Source organism: Rhamphochromis sp. 'chilingali' (assembly GCF_963969265.1).
Source record: "Rhamphochromis sp. 'chilingali' genome assembly, chromosome: 1".
In the NCBI taxonomy this organism is placed as follows: Eukaryota; Metazoa; Chordata; class Actinopteri; order Cichliformes; family Cichlidae; genus Rhamphochromis; species Rhamphochromis sp. 'chilingali'.
Window position 1 is genome coordinate 52,710,296 of NC_137929.1, and position 20,289 is coordinate 52,730,584.

At 43.3% G+C, this 20,289-nt stretch overlaps 1 protein-coding gene across 1 annotated transcript; it reads right to left on the bottom strand.

Moving 5' to 3' along the window:
• Positions 1-9,606: 9,606 nt before the first annotated feature.
• Positions 9,607-13,250, bottom strand: LOC308408595 (piggyBac transposable element-derived protein 4-like; the record flags this gene model as incomplete). Its single annotated transcript, XM_080900934.1, has 4 exons — positions 12,983-13,250; positions 12,464-12,893; positions 10,040-10,142; positions 9,607-9,796 (listed from the first exon to the last, which is right to left on the bottom strand). The coding sequence occupies exons 1-4, from the start codon at positions 13,166-13,168 to the stop codon at positions 9,607-9,609; spliced, it is 909 nt and encodes a 302-aa protein (XP_080757060.1). The 5' UTR covers positions 13,169-13,250.
• Between the last annotated feature and the right edge of the window lie 7,039 nt (positions 13,251-20,289).

Genomic DNA, 20,289 nt, shown 5'->3' on the forward strand with positions numbered 1-20,289 from the left:
GGTGTCCCTGCAGGTTTTAGATGTGTCCTTGATCCGTCACAGCTGATTTAAATGGTGTAGATCATGCTATCTATACTGTCTTCTACAATTGCAGTAGTGTCACCTGCTGTAAAGGTACAGAAACATCTAGTTCATAGATTCACTTTTTCCACCCACATAAAAGCTTTAGAACAACTCAAACTTGGACTATATTCTTCAAACCCAGTTTGACTCCAATAGTTTTAACAGTTTTTTTAGACAGAAGCTACATGTCACATTAATAATAACATTAAATTTAATAGACAACATACCTGTTGACTGTGCTCTCTCTGCAACTCACTGAATGACTGTTAAAGAAAAACGAGTACAAATGATCAGTGATAGTTTCACTTACAGTGTGAACTTTGAGCCTGCTCCTAAGTAGGGCTGCCACGATTAGTCGACTAGTCACGATTACGTCGACTATCAAAATAATCGTTTGTGGCGGCCCTACTCCTAAGTAACACTTAAGTTTCATAAATACTGCAGCAACAATTAAGAAACCTGTTGGTGAGGACTGTTCCTTTGTTTCTGGTTATCTTATCAAGTTCATAAAGAGTTTGTAGTTGTTTGGTGTATTTTTTGCTGCAGGAAGCAGATTTGCTGATATATCTCCTACAATCTTATAAAAATGTAAGTGAAAGTAAGAGTTAAACAGTGAAAAACAAAAGAAAGAAAGCTCTTCCTGTTTTACCAATTTGATTTACCATAATACAGATTGCTCACAGAAAATCCTCTTTGTTCTGCCTGTGGCTTAGTTCATGGCCCATCAGCACTTTCATTACAGTAGGTGTGCAAACACAGACACACCTATTTGGGTCCTGCTTGATATAATTGCAAGTTTGGCCTCCCCACACAGCTCCACCGTTCTCAGTGGTACATGGAGCAATGTTCCATATTTGATACGAGGCAGTAATGTACTGAGGAGGTGTGGCCCCAGGCTCAGCTGCAGGTGAGGAGTGGGTCACATCAATAAATGCTTCACAGTAATAAAAACATTTCAGTGTGTCGTGTCCACTTTTATATGTACCATGTGTTCACTGTGGAGCACGGGTGGGCAGCCAACTGTGGGCCTTGGTATCGACGTAACATGTGAGACAGTGGGGCCCTGCGCAGTGGAATTCCAGTAGGGCAGTCCACGCCCAGAGCATTTGCATACTGTTTGTGTACACTGTGGACAAATATACCCTACATTTCATGCCAGTATATGCGGTCTACAGTCGGCTGCCCACAGTGTCCATGTCTCCATGGAAGCATGTTTGCTGAGGATGAGCTTTTGTTTACTTTTGTTAATCTATTTATTTCAACACTCAAACAAAAAACTATTGAACAGAAAACAATCATGGAAAGGATTGCCAAATGATTAAAATGCCTCATTTTAGCATTACCTGTTATTCTATTTAATGTATTTAAGTTGGACCTACTTGGACCACTCAATTAACTGATGAATTAACTTATTTACTACAAAGGTCATCCAACACGGGGGGCAATGCAGGGGGGGGGGGGGGGGGGGGGGGGGGTGAGGTATGAAAATGAAATAAATAAAATAACGGTTGGACACTGCTAGCATAATGAGCAGGTTTTTGAAAGCGCTCCCACACAAACGCAAAGCAGGATATGTTTCCAAACCAACCTTTCCTTTCAAGACAAAAAGTAGGAAATATGGTGAAGCATATCCTTTGGCTTCAACTGCACAGGTGCCGAGGAAGGTCTCTGCAACAGTATTAGTTACCCCTGCGTGGGTACACACGCTGGGCTCTCCAAATCATGGACAAACAGGATCCCACATTCTTGATTTTAAGTTTACAAACACTTGTTGTAATGACTAACTACTCCTGACATTTTGGAGATGTTAGCTCTTTATACAGGAAAGTTACAGTGGGATACAAATAAAATCAGGCTGATCCTGCCACGATTTGTTCCCTCGGTTTAAATCAGGGACAAACAGTATCCCACAGCTGTTTTTGTTTTTGAAGCCCTTTTGCACAGAGAGGCATTTTTTTAAATGTATTGATAGCAATGTTGAATATTATTACACAGGGAAAAAACAACTACATGTAAAATAATCACACTGTGATGCCTCTGCCTTTCTCAATGGAGGGACAGTAACTTCGTGTGTGTATGTAACCGTGTAAAACCTGAAGTTAGTAAGATTAACAGTATTTTGTCTCTATAACGTGGTGCACAGCATGACGTGAAAAAAGGCACACACCTTTGACGTTGCGTAGTGAAATCTGTTTCCTCGTCAACAACGGAGTGGTGGGGGGAGATTTTTCATGTAAAAGAAAGGGGGGCCTAACAAAAAAAGTTTGGGAACCACTGATCCAACCCATGGAAGTTCATTTCTAGAGTCTAGATAACATAAAATGTGTTATGCACACCGTTATTTTCTCCAATTTATTGGATTTATAACAAATTTCACATAGCTCTCACTCCATCCATACATCCTCTTCCACTTGTCCTTGTCAGGGTCATGGGGAGGCTGGAGCCTACCCCATGTGTCACAGGGTGAGAGGTGACGTACACCCTGGACAGGCTATTGCACAGCCAACACAGGCAACCATTCATACTTACAGGCAATTCAGAATCACCAATCAACCTAACCCCACAAACTGCATGTCTTTGGACTGTGGAAGGAAGCCAGAGTACCCAGAGAAAATCCACGCAAACACAGGGAGACCATGCAAACTCCAGACAGAACTTTTTGATTTGAACTCAGGGTCTTCTTTCTTTGAGGCAACAGTGCTAATCACCAGGTTATTGAGCAGTCTCTCCATACTAAAAAAAATAGGAAAGCAATAATTACAATTTAGTCATGCTTTTAGTTATTCGGCTGGGGACACATGTTCAAAATAGCTTTACCCGACAAATGGATGAAAAAGTTAGAGAAGTTAGAAAAACAATTTAATCAGAATTTTGATTAATCTGTTAACATCTTGTGATGTTTCTAATTTTCAGCTGCAGCTACTCTTCATGTGACTCCTAACAGACTCCAACACTTTCAATATGAGTCGTTATCTTTTGATTGTGAGAGCAAGAGAAGTTAGAACATTTTAGTCCAGCGTGTAAGTAACAGGGGTGCAACAATACACAAAATTCACAGTTCGGTTCGGTTCGATACTTTGGTGTCACAGTTCGATATTTTTTCGATACAAAAAAAATGTTCATGCCTTTTTAATTTGTCATTTATTAAATTTCCACGGCACATTCCGCACCACATCTCTGTGCGTTCATCATTTGTTTGAAGCCAGCTCACCTCCTGCAACTACTTTTCCGAGAAACATGCTTCGTTTGTGGTTCGGACTCCTTCTGACATTTCTTTGGAGGTGGAGGAACATCACAGTAATTGCTTAAAGGAGCTTCTTCGACATCTTTAAGAGTTCTAAACAAATGTCTGTCCTCCTCCTGAAAATCTTATGTATGTAAACACGCGTTGCAACTTCTTATCTTGTGCCCGTTTTTTATTTTGACAGCGAATGCGCACCTGCGGACCACTTATGTGCAGCCCTGGTTATTTCGCTTGTGATATTGCAGCCACAGAAATTCTTTTGTCCATGAAACCATAAAGCTGCACTTTCTTTTTGCCTTATAGTCTGATTTGTCATAACTTTTCTTTGGTTGTCACTTCTTCACCGTGACCTGTCTTATTTGGCTTAGCAGAACTAAAATATTGTGGCGAGCTCAGACAAGGAGGAGACGGAGGTATCGTTTGGTCTTGCTTCCCGTGAGCTAGCCAGGGAGCACAGCCGTTTATTGACATCTGCAGAAGAACACTGCCGCTAGCTAAGTGCTCAGCGCGGCAACAGCACAGCAACAACAACAACACCACACAGGGCGCCCTCTGACCCCAGAAGGACACACCGTCGCAGTGAGAGGGCGTTACCCGTCACTATGGCAACTGTGGGGATGAACAAAAGTATTTTACCAGTATAATATAATCTGCAGTATGATCATTGCTTTAACAAAGTAACAGATAGCTTTAAGAAGGCCTTAAGATGTTATGCATACAATTATTATGTTAACCTTGTATTCCAGATGCAGTTATAACTATTTTATACACAATGCATATCTCTGCTTATTTGGAGTTGATGTTCAGGTTCTTTAAGGGTCTTAAGCTTCACTGGCGTGAATGTCCAGATGATCCATGCTGAGGGAAAACTAGAACATAGAAGGAAATTGCAATGCATGCTTACAAAACACTTATATCAGGTTATTTTTAATATCTTTTATATGTTCATATTCTTGTATTAAGCTTTTAGTAGAGGTTCTTGGTTAAAACATTTATTTAGTAGATGACACATACATAGTTTCAGTTCGGTTATTACATATCTGAGAGTGGTTTCTGTCTCTCTGTCTGGTTAGAGGTCAGGAGCTAGTCGGCGAGGTGAAATAGGGTGCAATTGTGGTTAGCACACAGACACACACACACACACACACACACACACACACACACACACACACACACACACAGTTAGAGAGAATCATTTAGAGGGGAAAGTTTAATCATGTTTAGCTGGGGTTGCAAAAGAGCAGTTTATCGTAGAACTGCTGCTGAGGTGTCAAGATGACAAGCGAGCATCCGGCAGTGACAGGATGTACCTGTTATGAAGATAGAAGACAACGCTCTTTTAAACTGTTAAAAGTCATTGTGGTTTTGATTTGATCTATGTATAAAATGTATCTGTGACGTTAAAGGGGCGTCATTAAATTTAAGCCCTGACGGTATAAAATATCTGTTTATGCTTTGATTAAGTTGAAGATCAATTGTTGTTTCTAGTGATCTTCCCACGCGTGAATTAAAATCATCGTTTGACTTCACCCGGCCGGATCAGTGTGGTTATTCTTCGATCACCTCTTGTATCCTTCCTCAATTTTTGAACCTTAACATTTTTGGGGGCTTCGTCCGGTGGTTGAGGAGGGAGGAAAAGTGGAGGAGTAGACGGAGAAATTCGGTGGTCCGAGGTGGTCAGACGGGCAGACTTGGCCAGTGGTCAAAAGTGAGTGGACGCACGCCGGCGCATCATATTTAAAAAGGTAAGACACTACCTGTTCAATTATTTCCAAAGTGTGTCAAATTGGGCTGTGAAAATTAAAAGTCCGCTCACTGAAATTACTGGTGGATGTCTGTTTTGATTTTGACTTTGATGAGAATCTCTTGACAGTACTGAGGATTTAAAGCAGTTGGACTGCTGGAATTGATTGAATGCGGATGGACCGCTAAAAGGATTTAATATGGTTGGACCGTGGAAAGCAGTTGGACTGCTCAATGATTTTAGTATGTTAGGGAATTTGGCTATTTTTTGGTTATAAGGTTGGACCTGCTTCAGTTATACACTTGTTTTGGGTGTTGATTGTTGTTTCAAAGTATTATAAATTATCATAGAACGGAACCGTGGGGGTTCTAGGAAGCGCAGTGCTCAGAGGTAACGCTTGCCAATGCCAAGGACGCTTAGGCATTGTCCTCGAAGAGGGATAGTCAGTTGGTTACTGTGGAGTTTGGGGCACTCCAGAATAACTAGGAGTTAGAGTCTCCTTACCGTTTGGAACGGTATCTGCGCTTTTTTGGGCAGCAAAGGTTGGACCTTGGGTGTTGGACACTCTTAAATTGTGTTAGGGATTTTAGAAATGAGGCCAGAAACTGTTGGACAGATACTGGTTAATTGATTACAAAAAAGTTGGACTTTATCGGTTGGACCGTTAACTTAAATTTGTCAAAATTGTTTAGGCGCTAAAGCTGACAAATCTGTGCAGTTGTAATATAAGATGTCTGTGTAATATAAAATAAGAGAATTTGATGTGAGAGGCTGCGTGTCGAGTCAGTAATTCACTGACTGCCTGCTGCTATTTTTAGACGGAGTGTGTGTGTGCATGCAAATGAGGCAGCTGATGCGGAGCGCATGAGAGGATTGTGCTTTCGGTTTTGTGTGTTATTGAGCTCGATAACTATTGTTTGCAAATGTGGTCAAATGTCTGTGATTAAAATGCTGGCTTAGTACATAACAACACTGTGAATAGAGTTTGAATAATTGTTGTAAATATATGAATGGTGACGGCGTTTCTGAGTAGAATATAAGAATTGTTTGTGTTTAAAACCAGCGTTTAAGCCAGAAGATTTAAGGTGGATTTGAAGGTTTAAAAAATAAATAAATAAATAAAGGCGTGATGTTAGTAAAAAGGGTTACAGCCTGAAAGTGCTGTTAATTTATGAGCTGTCTGGATGCAGAGTAAATGGAGTGGTCATCCTGAAAGGATTGAATGATGCTCCAACTCTGTGGTCAAGTCAGACATAGGCTTTAAGCAACCATGAGCCACTAATAAGCGTGACAGATTAATGAGTATGTGTAAATTGAACTTGTTAAATAGCCTTAATAGAAGTAACTCAATGAGCACGCAATAAAGTGGACTTTTTAGGGGTAGTTTACCACTGATACTATAAAATGAAACTTAATTAGTAGTTCAAGAACAAATTTTAAAGATAACTTTTGTTATTTGATAAAAGAGAGAAAATTCAGGTTACATATAGTACACATAAATAAGGGAATGTTAATCTCTGCGTCATATCACACTGAAATTTCAATTGTAGGGGATCATTTGGAGGTGAATTGTGTGGGACACGGGGAGACAGAAGAGTCCCCCCATGATTTTTCAGTGTGCATAGAAATAGAGGAGGCTGAACTGGAAGCCTGCCTGAGTCGTTGTTTTCTTTTATTTGAGGGTTTGCTTGAAGTTTGTGAGAACGACCACCTTGATGTGTGGGAGCCTTCTCGGGCAGCGATGTTTTTGTTAAACATGTGGCAGGCTGTGCGAAACGGAGAAAGCGTTGATATAATGTAAGGAGATTTCTTGGTTTTAGATTTATTAGTACGGGATAAGTTGAGGGACGCCTCAGGGTGTGTTACTGTAAAGTGTATAAGGGACGCGCAGCGCCGTTAATGGGTTTAAAATAAATGAAAAACACTAATCAGAGGAACTATGGGAGAGAGGTAAGTATATGGAAGTGAGCGCGTTGCGCATAAGAGTTGCTGGTTTCATATATTAACACTTTGAGTGCGAACAATTTTGATTGAGTGTCAACGCTTGAGAACGCGAGGACAGCGTCTAAAGTGCTGGGTTAAACTTTGTGTGTCACCGAGCAGGGGAAGAGGAGCCAGTGATTGCGAGAACAGCGAGACGGATTCTGAAACCGAAAGTTAAGCGTGTCTGGGTGACCTAGACCTAGAAGGCGGAGTCGACCAACGTCATCTGAAGAGGTAAGTTTGTGTTTCAGAGAATGGCTGACAGCTCGGGTGCGACACCTAGTGGGAAAAGGGGATATAAACCTCTGAAGGATCAGCTTGAACAGCTTAAGAAAGCTATTCGTTTGGCTTCCCCTGGAGTATTAAAATCAGCAGAGAAGGAGTGCCAAGCGATGGAGGTTGAGGTAAGCAGACTCATTACATCCCAACAGAAAGGGCTGGGTGACAAAATAGCTCTGAGCTTGGTGTTAAAAACTGAAGGAGAGAGATGTGAACAGAGATTGAAACAATTAGAAGAGGAGTCTAAGGGACGTTCAGTGAACAGGAAAGCCAGAGGAGAAATTAAGGACCTAAAAGAAACTCATGCCAAGTGTTGTAAGTGGCTGTTCCTGTGGAGGGCAGCCTCTTCCTGGATGACAGAGGAGGAGGATGACACAGGAAAATCAGGAGACATGGTGAGTATAATGGAGTCTTTGAAACACCTGAAGGAGGAAAATAAAAAACTAGAGGACCAAGTGAAGGATTTGACTCCGAAGATAGAAGAGGTTAACAGGTATTATACACCGAAACTATATCCTTGGGCCGCATTGACGCCTAGTGCCCCACCACCACCGTATGTCATGCCTGTAATGACCCTTGGAGGGGGACAAGTTCGCGGTCCAGACGGACAGACTGGAGCTGTCCTTGGAGGAGTAGTAGACGTTGAATATACTACTACACCCCGAACTATCCCCGAAGGAGGGACAAGGGCAGTGGAATGCCAGTCCCAAAATATGGGAGGGAGAATGATAGCCTCAGCTGCAGATGAAGGCTCGACCTCGCCTCCCAGTTTGTTGGATAGTGGAGACATGATACGGGCCGAAGTGTCTACAGTGGAACAGCCAAAGCAGGATAGAGAGGCCAAAAGGACATCTAGAATGGAGGACAAGATACCACCAGGGGACACAACCAAGGGAGAACCCGGGGAAGGAGAAGTGTATGGACAAATGCATGACGCCCCACGTGCGCTATTAGAGACATTAAAGGCATTGGATGTCATAAAGCAGAGAGTAATGAAGAGAGTGTCAGAAGAGGAGAACGAAGATGGTGTGACTTCACCAGAAGAAGAGGCCGATGAGGAGGACGAAGACGGAGAAGGAGCTGAGCCCCAACCAAGTACAAGCCTAATTTTGAGGAAAAGAAGTGTGAAGAGAGACCAAGCGCAGAGACGGCCCATATTTAAGAGCTCAAAGGGAAAAGGAAAGTTGAGAAAGAGTAGGAAAGTGAGTTTTGAACAAGGAGCTGCTGACCCTGGTTTAAATCTGCCTTTAATAGCAGGTCCAAAGAACGAACCAGTTTATCGCGCATATAAGGTAAGAGATTTGGAAGCGTTGGTTAAACAACTTCCACCAATAACTGAGGGAGGAGCCAGCTGGTTGAGAAAGCTGGGCGCACTGACCGAAGGAGAAGAACTGGCGCTGGGCGATTTTCGCGCTTTGGCCGGACGTTGTATGCTGGGTGGTGGGTTAGCAGATGTAGAGCAGATAGCCCAAACAACCAGATATGCAAATGACCTGCCATACCATGAGGTGCAGAGTGACTTAGCAGATGCAGTCCGGGAGAAGTACCCAACCCCTAACACTGGAGCCATTCCAAAAATTATTTGGGATCCCAAAAACACACCAAGAGAGTTTTTAGCTAAAGCAAAGGAACAATGGCTGTCAGAAACAGGAATACATCCGGGGAAGGAGGGAGAGACTAGAGCGTGGTTTCGTTCGGCAGTGCTGGCAGGGCTGCCCAACCAGGTTGCAGTTGACTTGGAAAAGAACCCAGATTTTGCCGTTGCAGATTCCGTACAGTGGGAGAGACATGTGACCCACAGACTCCAGCAGGAACAGGATTTGGCAAACAAACAAAAGAAAGAGTTGGAGGAAGCCCAGGCGTGGCTGGTCAAGTTGCAGCTGGCAGAAGCAAAAAACAAAGCAGGCGACAGAAAGAAAGAGGATAAAGAAAGTGCAAAGAAAATAATGGTGGCAAGGCCCTAGCCTGATCCGGTGCCTGACTGGCCAGATCAGGATCCGGGTCTCTACCCTGATGACCGTTGGCCCGCCAATACACCAAGGCAGCGTCAACCAGTAGGGAATTGGGGGACCGGTGGATCGCAGAGAGGGCGTGGTGGATCCGCGAGGGGAGGACAAAGGGCTCGGAATCTGGGGAATCCTGGCAGTGTGTCTTGGACTGCGTGTCTGAGATGTGGAGCAGAAGGACACTGGGCCCGAGAATGCCCTGAACCGCCACAAAATTATCAGGGGCGAGGCTATCAATCCCAGGCACGAGGAGGCCCAAGACAAAGAGCTGCCTACAGGGGAGCACATCAAGCTCCAAACCCGAATGCAGCACCAGTCGCCCAGTACCCAGTAGCTGACTGGGGCTGGGAGGGGGAGCAATACTGACGGAGCCCGGAGAGACCAAACAGCATGGGGATGGCAGAACCCATGCTGTCGATGACCGTGGAAGGCACTGAATTGCCCTTCCTGGTAGACACTGGAGCAACATACTCAACACTAAGAGACACACCAGACAGTGCAACACTTTCCTGTCACACAGTTAATGTGGTGGTTAATGGGTTTTTCCGGGGTTCCGATGACGCTGCCATTGACAGATCCAGCATTGGCAAAGCTGGGAAAACAGACTTTGAAACACCAATATGTGGTGTCCTCACAGGTGCCTGCAAATCTCATGGGCAGGGACCTGCTCGTGAAGCTGGGAGCCACGATCATGTGCTAACCAGATGGACTGACTGTTACTCTGCCTGGAGGAAAAGAATTTCCGTGTCTGGGATCACCTTCAAAGACTCAATATCTAGTCCAGAACTCTGAACAATCCACTGCCGAAATCTACTGGGGGAGGCTAGTGGAAGAAGGCATTCTGAGACATTATCAGCTGTGGAAACCCTGGATAATGAGCCTGGCCGTCTATTCCCCCCCGCGAGATCCTTTCCACGTTACACTCTTTTATGATAGGGAAGATAACGATATCTATCGGGAACAGTTCCAGTCTGATCTTGAGGGACAGACGTGGAATGTGCGAACCCATAACATTTATGTTGGACCAGAAGGTGTGGCCGCGGCTGTGAAATTTACTGATGAACAACTGCCTTGGTACAATGTGGGAGAGGATTCAGCCCCTCACATTACATTGGCGGTCCACGAGGGTCATGGGCCAAGAGATCTGGGACCGATGGTCAAGCGGGCGCTGGACAACGCATGCTGGCAAAGCACCCAAATTCCAAATGTCTGGTATGCACCAAAATGTAAAATATATCGCATAACTTGTTTGTCCAACGATGCAGTGATCTTAGAACAAAAAGAAATCTCCAGAATACATGGCAGGGAAAGAATGGATCATCCTGATGCAGTAGCTGAGCTCTCAAAATTGCCTGATACTTTGTGGTCCGCAGGGCCCACAGATGTAGGTTTGGCTAACTGTTCGCCTGTCCTGTTCCAGCTGAAGTCTGACACACCAATTAGTAGACCACAGTATAAGCACAAAACTGAGGCAGAGGAAGGCATAGCCGAAACCATTGAAGGGCTGTGGAAGGCAGGAGTGCTTGAGCCCTCATGTTCATTTTGGAACACACCTATTTTGCCAGTGGAAAAACATGGGACAGGGAAGTACCGCATGGCACATGATTTGAGAGCGATAAATGCCATACTGTGGACTGACACTGTGCCCGTACCAAATCCGTACACAGCTCTGACCGAAATTACTGGGGACCAAAAGTGGTTCACATGTATTGACCTGGCGAATGCATTCTTTTGTCTTCCACTGCACGAGTCACTCAGAGACATTTTCTCATTCACATACAGAGGCCGGAAATTTAGGTACACACGCCTACCACAAGGCTTTGCACTCTCACCAGGCATTTTCAATCAGGTGTTGAAGGAGGCATTGTCCCCATGTCAACTGCCGGAGGGCTGTACATTGATACAGTATGTTGATGATCTTCTTATTGCAGCCCCGTCAGCAGCGGCCTGTACGGCAGCATCGCTCGTAGTGTTGAACAGCTTGGCGGAGTGTGGCTTCAAAGTAAGTAAAGAAAAACTGCAGTTGGTCCGACCAGAGGTAACATTTCTGGGCCGGGTGATCGCACACAGATCAGTGGGGTTAATGAACACACACAGAGACCAAATTCTGACACATCCAAAACCAAGAACTGTGAAGGAGTTGCTTTCCTTTCTTGGCTTGACAGGTTACAGCAGGCAGTTCATTCCGAACTATGCGGGTAAAACCGCCCCTTTAAGGGACCTGATCAAGAAAGTTGGTGTTCAAAATCTTAAGGCTGAATTGCCTTGGACGCCGGACACAGAGACAGCGTTCATTTCGCTAAAACAGGATTTGTCAAGAGCCACAGATCTAGCCACACCTAACTACGATGAGGCATTTTATCTTGATGTTTCAGAAACAAATGGGGTTGTAAATGGTGTGTTGTTTCAGAAAAAAGGGGGAGGTAGAGATGTGCTTATGTATGTCAGCATAAGATTAAATTCAACAGAAGCGAGGCATCCCACATGCACACAACACGCAGCAGGAGTAGCAAAGATAATTCAGAAAACAGCACACATAGTGAGGGAACACCCACTGAAAGTGCTTACCACACACAGTGTAGTGGCGTATGTGAACTCACAGGCATTCACAATGACTCCACTGACGCAACAAAGGTTGAGCAAAATTTTAGATGCGCCAAACTTGACATTCACACATGAAGGAATAAATATGGCAGATTTAACACTTAGACCCCCGGAGAGCAGTCATTTTGCGTTTCTACCTTTAAAAGCCGGAGAGCAGTCAGTCAAATGCTGGAGTCATTCATATGTATATTAAGTTGTTACCTAGGAATTCTGGAGGGAGGGGAGTGGGGGTGAGTGATTGAGGGGGTGGGGGAGTGGAGTGTTTCAGTTTGCCATCTTAGGGAGAAATCAACACATGTCCTTTGTATGTCCTTTGTTGCTGACATTTATTGATGAAAACAGTACAAAAAACCAACCATTTGTACACATATTTACAAATAACGATAAAAAGTGAGTGAGTACATTTCAACATTTTCAGCAATCACTCACAATCCTGGCACTGCCACGGTATCTGTCGTCTGCATTTACCACATGTGTACCTGTAGCAGTGAACACATCGCACAGTGGCCTGATTTTTTTTGCATTTGTGTTTGACCTGACACGTGGCCCTTTTTCCAGGGCTCGGTGTGGAGGGTTGTGTCCGAAGCAACTGTTCTTTTCTTGCCTTCTTCGCAGCTACATGAGAGCGAGCCAACTCCCTTGCAAGCTCCACCAGGAAGTCCACCCGTCTTTCCTTCGTCCCGGTGCATGCTTGATACAGCACATGTGCATTCAGTGCTGCCATGTCAATCATGTTATAAAACACGGCAACTGGCCAGCGCCGTGTTCCTTTGCGGACAGTGTACTCCCGAACCATCTGGTCCATCACATCCACGCCACACTTTGTTTTGTTGTAAAGGGTGACAGTGTTTGGCTTCCTTTTGGTAGTGTTATCAGTCTGAACCACGCTGTGCATGCTGCTAAGAATATAGACTGTCTTCTTCCGTTTGGCCGCATACGCCGTCAGCGTGGCAGCAGAGGTTGAAAACACCTAAGAAATAAGATAAATTGTTATTTCCATAGCCCTTTTACACACAATGAAACACATAAACATAGAACCACAAAAGACCTGCAACATACCTGAGTGGTGAATTCATTGCGATCTGTCTGTCTAGTGGATTGAGGAATTTCCCTGCGAATCTTGTTGACTGTGCCGAGGATGGTGGTTTTCCGTCCAAGAAGTTTTTGCGCAAGTGAAAGCGATGTGAAGAAATTGTCCGTGGTAACATTTCTGCCCTTGTCTAGGAATGGTTCCATCAGCCTCATTACTACATTTTCAGAAAGTCTCTCCCCAGTGGGACGATTGGGGTCCTTGCCAAGATATGGGAAGACATTGCAAATGTACTTGGATTTTAGGTCGCAGGCCACCCAACAAAAGCAGCAGGCTACAAAGGACAGAGACAAATGGTGCAGGTAACCCCAGAAGAGGAGGTTAGCACTAACAGCATGGAAGAAGTTAGACAGGCTCAGGAGGAGACATCCCAAGAGGAAAAGGGGGTGTGGGAAAACAAAGGAGCCTGGCAAGTTGGTGGTTTGTGGAGGGGGCCAGATGGGCGTCCCGCCTTAACGGCCAAAATGGCGGAACAGAAGGTGAATGAGGCTCACGGGCTTGGTCACGTGGGAGTGAAACAGATGGAGAGAAATTTGTGCCGATGGTGGCATCCTGATTTGAGAAGGATGATACTGGAAAAGGCCAGAACGTGCCTAATCTGTGGGGCACACAACCCAAAGCCAGCAGTAAAACCTGAAGCCGGTAAGTTTCTCATGCCAGAAAGGCCAGGAGAAGAGGTCGTGATTGATTATACCGACATGATTGATACAGGCCCAGGTGGTGTGAGGTATTTGTTGGTGTGTGTGGATGTTCTGACTGGATGGCCCGAAGCATGGGTGACCAAACGGGAAGACGCGAAAAGTGTGATCAAGTGCTTAATCAATCATTACATTCCAAGGCATGGGTTTCCCAAAAGAATTAGATTGGACAATGGCACTCACTTCAAGAACAAAGATTTGCAAGAGGTAGAGAGGATGTTGGGAGTGCAACATAAGTTCGGGACGGTCTATCATCCCCAGTCTCAGGGAAAGGTAGAGAGGATGAACCTAAATTTGAAAAACAAGTTGGCTAAAATCTGTGCGCAAACAGGGCTAAATTGGGTCGCAGCCCTGCCCATTGCTTTGATGACCATAAGATGCTCTGTTAACCAATCCACAGGTTTCACGCCTTACGAGCTGCTGACTGGGAGACAGTTTCCAGCACCCTGGACAGTGGTCCCGGTGGAGCAGCCCAGGACAAGCAACAGGTCTCATGCAGAATATTTTAATGAGTTGAAAGCTCTTGTGTCCAGCTTTACAAAACAGGTCACTTGTGAGAGACCCACGGGGAACGGAGAGGTCCCGGACGCAAAGGCGGTGTGGCTAAAGGTCATTAAGCGAAAGTGGAAGGAGCCCCGCTGGACTGGTCCGTATGAGGTGACCGCCCGGACGGCCACAGCAGTCCAGCTGAAAGGGAAAGGCGACACCTGGTACCACTGGTCGCAGTGTGCACCCGCACACGAGAGCTTGGTGGAGGAAAACTCGTCTTCAAAGAACACAGGTGTCAACAAACAGAGGCAGAATAAACCCTCTCACCTGTGCAACGGGCCGACCAATAGTCCACCTGGAAGGCTGAAGAAAGAAGAGCAGCCTAGGAGAAAATCGGCGCGTCTACAGAAAGGAGTGGTAACAAACAGAGTTTGAAAAGGGGTGGTTTAAATAAAAAGAGTAAAAGGGAAAGAGGAAAACGGAAACAAAGTTTCAAAATTTATGCTAAGTACAAATATACATCACACAATGCCACCCCGCGAACCGGAGACTCGTGAGGAGAAAGGACTGATTAAAATGTTGCTTGTGATGGTTAGTTTGATGACGGTAATGATATTGATAATGGCCCTATGTTTGCTTGTTTATGTTTTGCAGGGAGGCCCCCGCGAACTGTCTGAACACAAGGGCCAGTTGAATCCAGCACCAAAAGAGAAACCGTTTATTGAAACAGGGCTAAAAAGGAAATCAAAACGCGAGGTTTCGGGTAAAAGGGATGAGTGCCTGAGTACATATGGTGGTTTAGAGGTGAACTATGTTAATGGGTCCACAACTTCATTCACATTTGATTTATGCGATGTTTTTAAGTGTGGGGGAGCAGATAGCAGTTGGAGAGGATATAATGTGTGGGTTTGTTGGGATTATGCAGTAAGTACACATTGTGAAAGAGGAAGTCGGCCCTTTGCAAACTGGTGTCGGAACTGGAATCAGGTAAAGGGTTACACTGGGGAAAATGGGGAAACGTCAGGACAAGGGTCGGAGAACGTGTTAAAACTTCAAAGAGATTATAGTCCATCTAAGAATCCTTTGACTATGTCGCTGGGCAACTGGCGGCGTAAAAACTCTGTGTATTTAGTCTTGGGTGTGGAGACTGTGGGAACTGACCCGAAGGGGTTAATTAAAGTTAATTTTCTTGAAAAGGCCAATCTCGTAAATCCCGTAGAGCCAGTTAGAGAAGAAAAGGAAATACACATGATTAACAACCCAATAAACGCTGTTGTACATTTTACAGGAAAAAGGGGAAATGGGTCGTTATATGCGGTACCAGAGGAACGGGAACCAAAGGATAGACGAGTCCTGGCGGTGGACTACACTAGACTGAAGCCTCAAGATTTAAATGAGCGCGCCACTGGGTTCAGTGACAGTAATCTCTGGCTGGACTGGATGGCTCTAAATGCTAGGGAACAAGAGCTATCTAACTGTGTTGCTTGTGCCTCTGCTAGACCACGTTTGTTCACAAAGCCTGCTCCACTCCATACAGAGGACAAGTGGGGCTATGATTGCATGTTGCGAATGACTAGAGGAGCGGTGAGTACTGGAGACTGCACTGTGCTCTCCAGTTTGTTTCCTCCAGTTGACAAGCGGACAAAGGCAGGACCATTTTTGCCAAAAAAAGATAATTATACGTGTTTTAAGTTTTCCACAGATAAAGTAATATATAACGTGGGAGAAATCGACCCAAGTTGGTGCGCTGTTACCCAGACGGGAAGAACCACAAACAATGTAAGTGATCCCAACACTTTAATTGGGACTTGGGCTAGAAGTGGACTTTACTATTATTGTGGGCACAAGACTCTTTTGGCTCGTGTTCCTCTGGGAAGTGTGGGGACGTGCGCGATGGTGAGACTAGGAGCACCTCTTATGCTAATTGGAAATCAGGTAAAAACCAGTCCACAGCACGACACACGCACATTGGCAGCTAGGCGGAAGAGACATATCCTGTCCAAGAGCGGGATTGAGGGAACACACGCTTATGACCCTAGGCTGAACTCGCCAACCTGGATTGACTGGATCCTTTTTCAAGGATCTCCAAGGGTTAAAGGCCGGTCCATGACAATATTGTCGGACATCAGAATCAGAATCGTTTTTATTGGCCATGTATATGTGCAGACACATACAAGGAATTTGGCTCTGGTAGATGGTGACTCTCAAGCACAGCAATGTAAATCTCACACACACACACACACACACACACACACACACACACACACACACACACACACACACACACACCCAGCTAAAACAATAAACAGTTACAAACTTTTTTGTTTAATCAGGCCTTCTGCTAACATTCTTTTGTTATTTGTATTTACCTTAAATTTTGTTTTTAATATGTTTCTTTGTTTATATTGTGTTGTGATTGTTGTTCAGCACATTGTGATTGTTATGTCTGTGATATGCACTATGAATAAACTCTTACTACTACTTAAGTAGAGTAAGTATTTAAAGGGAAAGGACGGCATAAACCCCAGCAGTGGTTGTTTATAGACTGAGGCCACAATGAGTGTGTCTCTAACTCTGCACAGGAAGAGGAAGGCCTCAAATACTTCATATGTATTTCAGTCTAACACTGAGTCAAGTAGGCAACATGGCAGTCACAAGTCTGTGCTTCAGGATAAGTAAGTACTAAGTCTCATTTTTTTGTATGAGTTTATATATTAGTTATAGATTATTTGTAAGGAAAAACATTAAGGACTTATTTTTTCTTTGTTTTTCAAGTGATGGTTGAATTTATTCTGCTGGGAACACAAGTTCAGAAAAGCTGCACTTGGGATGAGGGTGAGTTTATTTTTTGTGTAATAATTTATTTAGAACTCATTCATTCTTGTTTTATAAACAACAAACTAGCTAAAACGTTTTCTGTATGTGGCTAAAATATCAGGCTCTTCCATTTTGCATTTCTTATTGATAAATTTAACTGTTGACTTTAAGGTGAAGTGATTTCTTAATGTTGAATTACTAAATTATCTTAGAAGGCATTTTAGTTTTAAAAAAAGAAAGAAAAAAGCATTTACACAGTTTCTGTTTTAACAAGTGAATAGGTAACAAATAAATTCTTAATTTCAGATGCAGCTATCCCTCGTGTTACACCAAACAGACTGCAGCACTTTGAGTATGAATCTGTGTCTTTGCATTGTGATGGCTCCACTCAGCTGAGAGGGTTTAGAAATAATGAAACATTTAATCCAGCATGTATAACAAAGAAGACATCATCAGGGTCCTCCTGTGTGTTTGATAAAGTCTATCAAGGAGACAGTGGAGAGTACTGGTGTGGGGCTAAAGGAGGAAAGAGAAGTAATACTATCAACATCACAGTCACCGGTATGTGTATTAAATCTGATTTATACTGCAAATCAATTTGCTTTTTACTTATTCATGTATTTATATATGTGTGTTTATTTATGAAAAGAGCACGCAGTTACTTGCATCATGTGTGCCTTCTGCCAGTTAAGAGTATTATCTGGATGTTTTTGAACCCTGTATTGTTGTGCATATTAGTAAAGTGTATTTTTCTCTTTATCAAACTAGAATTTTACATAATCTTTCCAGAGCCGTAATCGGCTCTTGACGGAGGCGGTCGCACTTTTCTCCTTCTCTCCCCCTTATCTTTCCTGCTTGGCTTCTCATGTCTTTTGTATAGTCTCGCTTATTCACTAACCCTCAAAGAGTTTCTCAGTCTTGTTCTCTAAAACCTAAAGAATTATGGATTTGATCAACTGGTCGCGTAATGGAATTGACACCTTCCTGGGCTTGGGAGAGCCCAACTGTCCTGTGGAGACGGTTGCTGCCAGATACTCGATGGTCAGTTGCGTTGTGTGTCTGGCGACACTGTCAATGGAGGACATTGAACGACATCTACCAATTCGGAACCACAATAACAGAGTTCTGGCTGATTGGACCTGGCTTATCGAAGTACAGCTTCAGCTGTTCAAAATCCCACAAGGCTGGCCGACATGATAGACGATTGGCAGGGCTGTGAGTATTCATATTACTCAGCAATATGGATAAGATCTTGGAGAAGAACAATGGGAATTGAGAGAATTGGTGACCAGTGATGGACATTAGCCCAATTGCACTAAACCCAAACATTCACCATCTTCACTCTATCCCACTGGCACCAGCTGAAGGCCTACCAAGGTCGAAGCTGACTGGAACAACAAATATTCTTCCATGATAACAGGATTGTTGTCATACGCATGCACACTGACACAGACCTGCACTCACCCCCCCCCCCCCCCCCCCCCACGCCCTCCAAATGCCTTCGAAGCTTATGTCTTCTATGTTGTGAGATGTGATGATTCATGTGCTGAGGTGTTTTTTTCTGTTCTCAAACTCATCTCCCTGTTGGAGCTCAGTCTGGGGGGGAGTTTTTTTTCTCCTCATCTTTCCTCATGTTGTGCATTTTCCATTGTTATAACTCTCTGACCTGTCAACGCCATGTGATGTTTGTGTAATGTATGTCTGGTCGGAAGGGTAAGATGGCACTGGCACGCCTGGCAGCCTTAACCCAATTTCCCGTGGGATGAATAAAGTATTATCAATCAATCAATCAATCAATCAATCAATCAATCAATCAATATATTAACACCAGGAATCCACATAACAAACATGTTTCTGTAATTTTTTAAACAAGTGATTCTTTGTTTTAAACATGTTGCTCAGGTGGTTCTGTGATCCTGGACAGTCTGACTCTTGCTATACCTGAAGGCAGCAGTGTTACTCTTCTCTGCAGAAATAAGACATCTTCTACTAACTTTGCATTTTTCTACAAAGATGACATCAAGTTAGAACAAGTAGCTGTAGAAAACATAAAAATTAACAATTTTTCCAAGCTCAATGAAGGCCTTTACAAGTGCAGCATCCCTCATGTTGGATATTCACTGGGAAGCTGGCTGGCCATGAAAGGTGAGTCATAATATCAACACATCCTTCAATCAAAATACCTCATTATTAAGGTTTAAGCAAAGTAATGTAAATGTATAGGCACATGATCAGATTCAGTAATTTGAAACTTGGAAGAAAAGTTCAGCTTTCTTTTTTTCACTATGCTTTATATTAATTGGCACAAATTAAATTTAAAAGTGCTCATTAAACAATAACTGTTGCATATTTTTTTTATTCATTTATTATGATATGCATCATTTTCAACTACAAAAACATTCTATTTGTAGCGTTGCCTCATGAAGAGACTCACCGTCCTGGTTCTGACTACAAATATGTCATCGCCCTGCTTTGGACTGCCATCATCATTTTTATCATGATACTGGTGACTGCGCTGGGTCGATTTCTTCATACAGGGAAAGGCAGAGGTAAAAATGACTGCCACTTTTATAAACTGTAGGCAAAAGACTCTCAAAGAAACACAAAGTATGAAACGTGTAGCAGTCTAGTACTGGATTTGACTCTAAAATTCTGGAATAGATTACTTATTTGTAATTCACTGCTTTATTGACTTAACACTTAAAAAGGTTTTTTAACTTTTGTAGTTTTTCTGATAAACCGTGTTCTTTATGATTATGTTAATGATCGACCAAAACATTAACCAGGAAATAGCTTCCAGTTTTCTTTTTTATCTAATTTTGTATTAAAGAAGAAAGCTAAATTTGAATTCATCTTCTTTCCCTTTGTCTTTTATTCATGTCAGGATTTCTGCTTTTCTGTTCATGGCCTTTCCAAAGGATACTAACAAGGACATCACACTCTGCTGAAGCCAATCAAGCAGGTGAGTGATTTGCAGCAAAATAGTGTCATTGTGTCAACTGATATATTTTTTTTTCAATTGCTAGAAAGACATGGTTCTTTTTATTCTGTTATATATGTTGCCACAAAGCAGAGTATTTGATAGTTGATAGATTGAAGTTTACTTGATATTTTATTTAAATTGCTCTTTAGCTCAGTGTGATAATCACAAAATGTCTGAATTAACACTTTTCTTTAACAAGCGCCACTTCATTTGAGAGACTAAAATATTTTAAATATTTATAACAGGTTAACCTTCTAGAATCATTTGAGTCAAATTTGGAAGCTGAAGT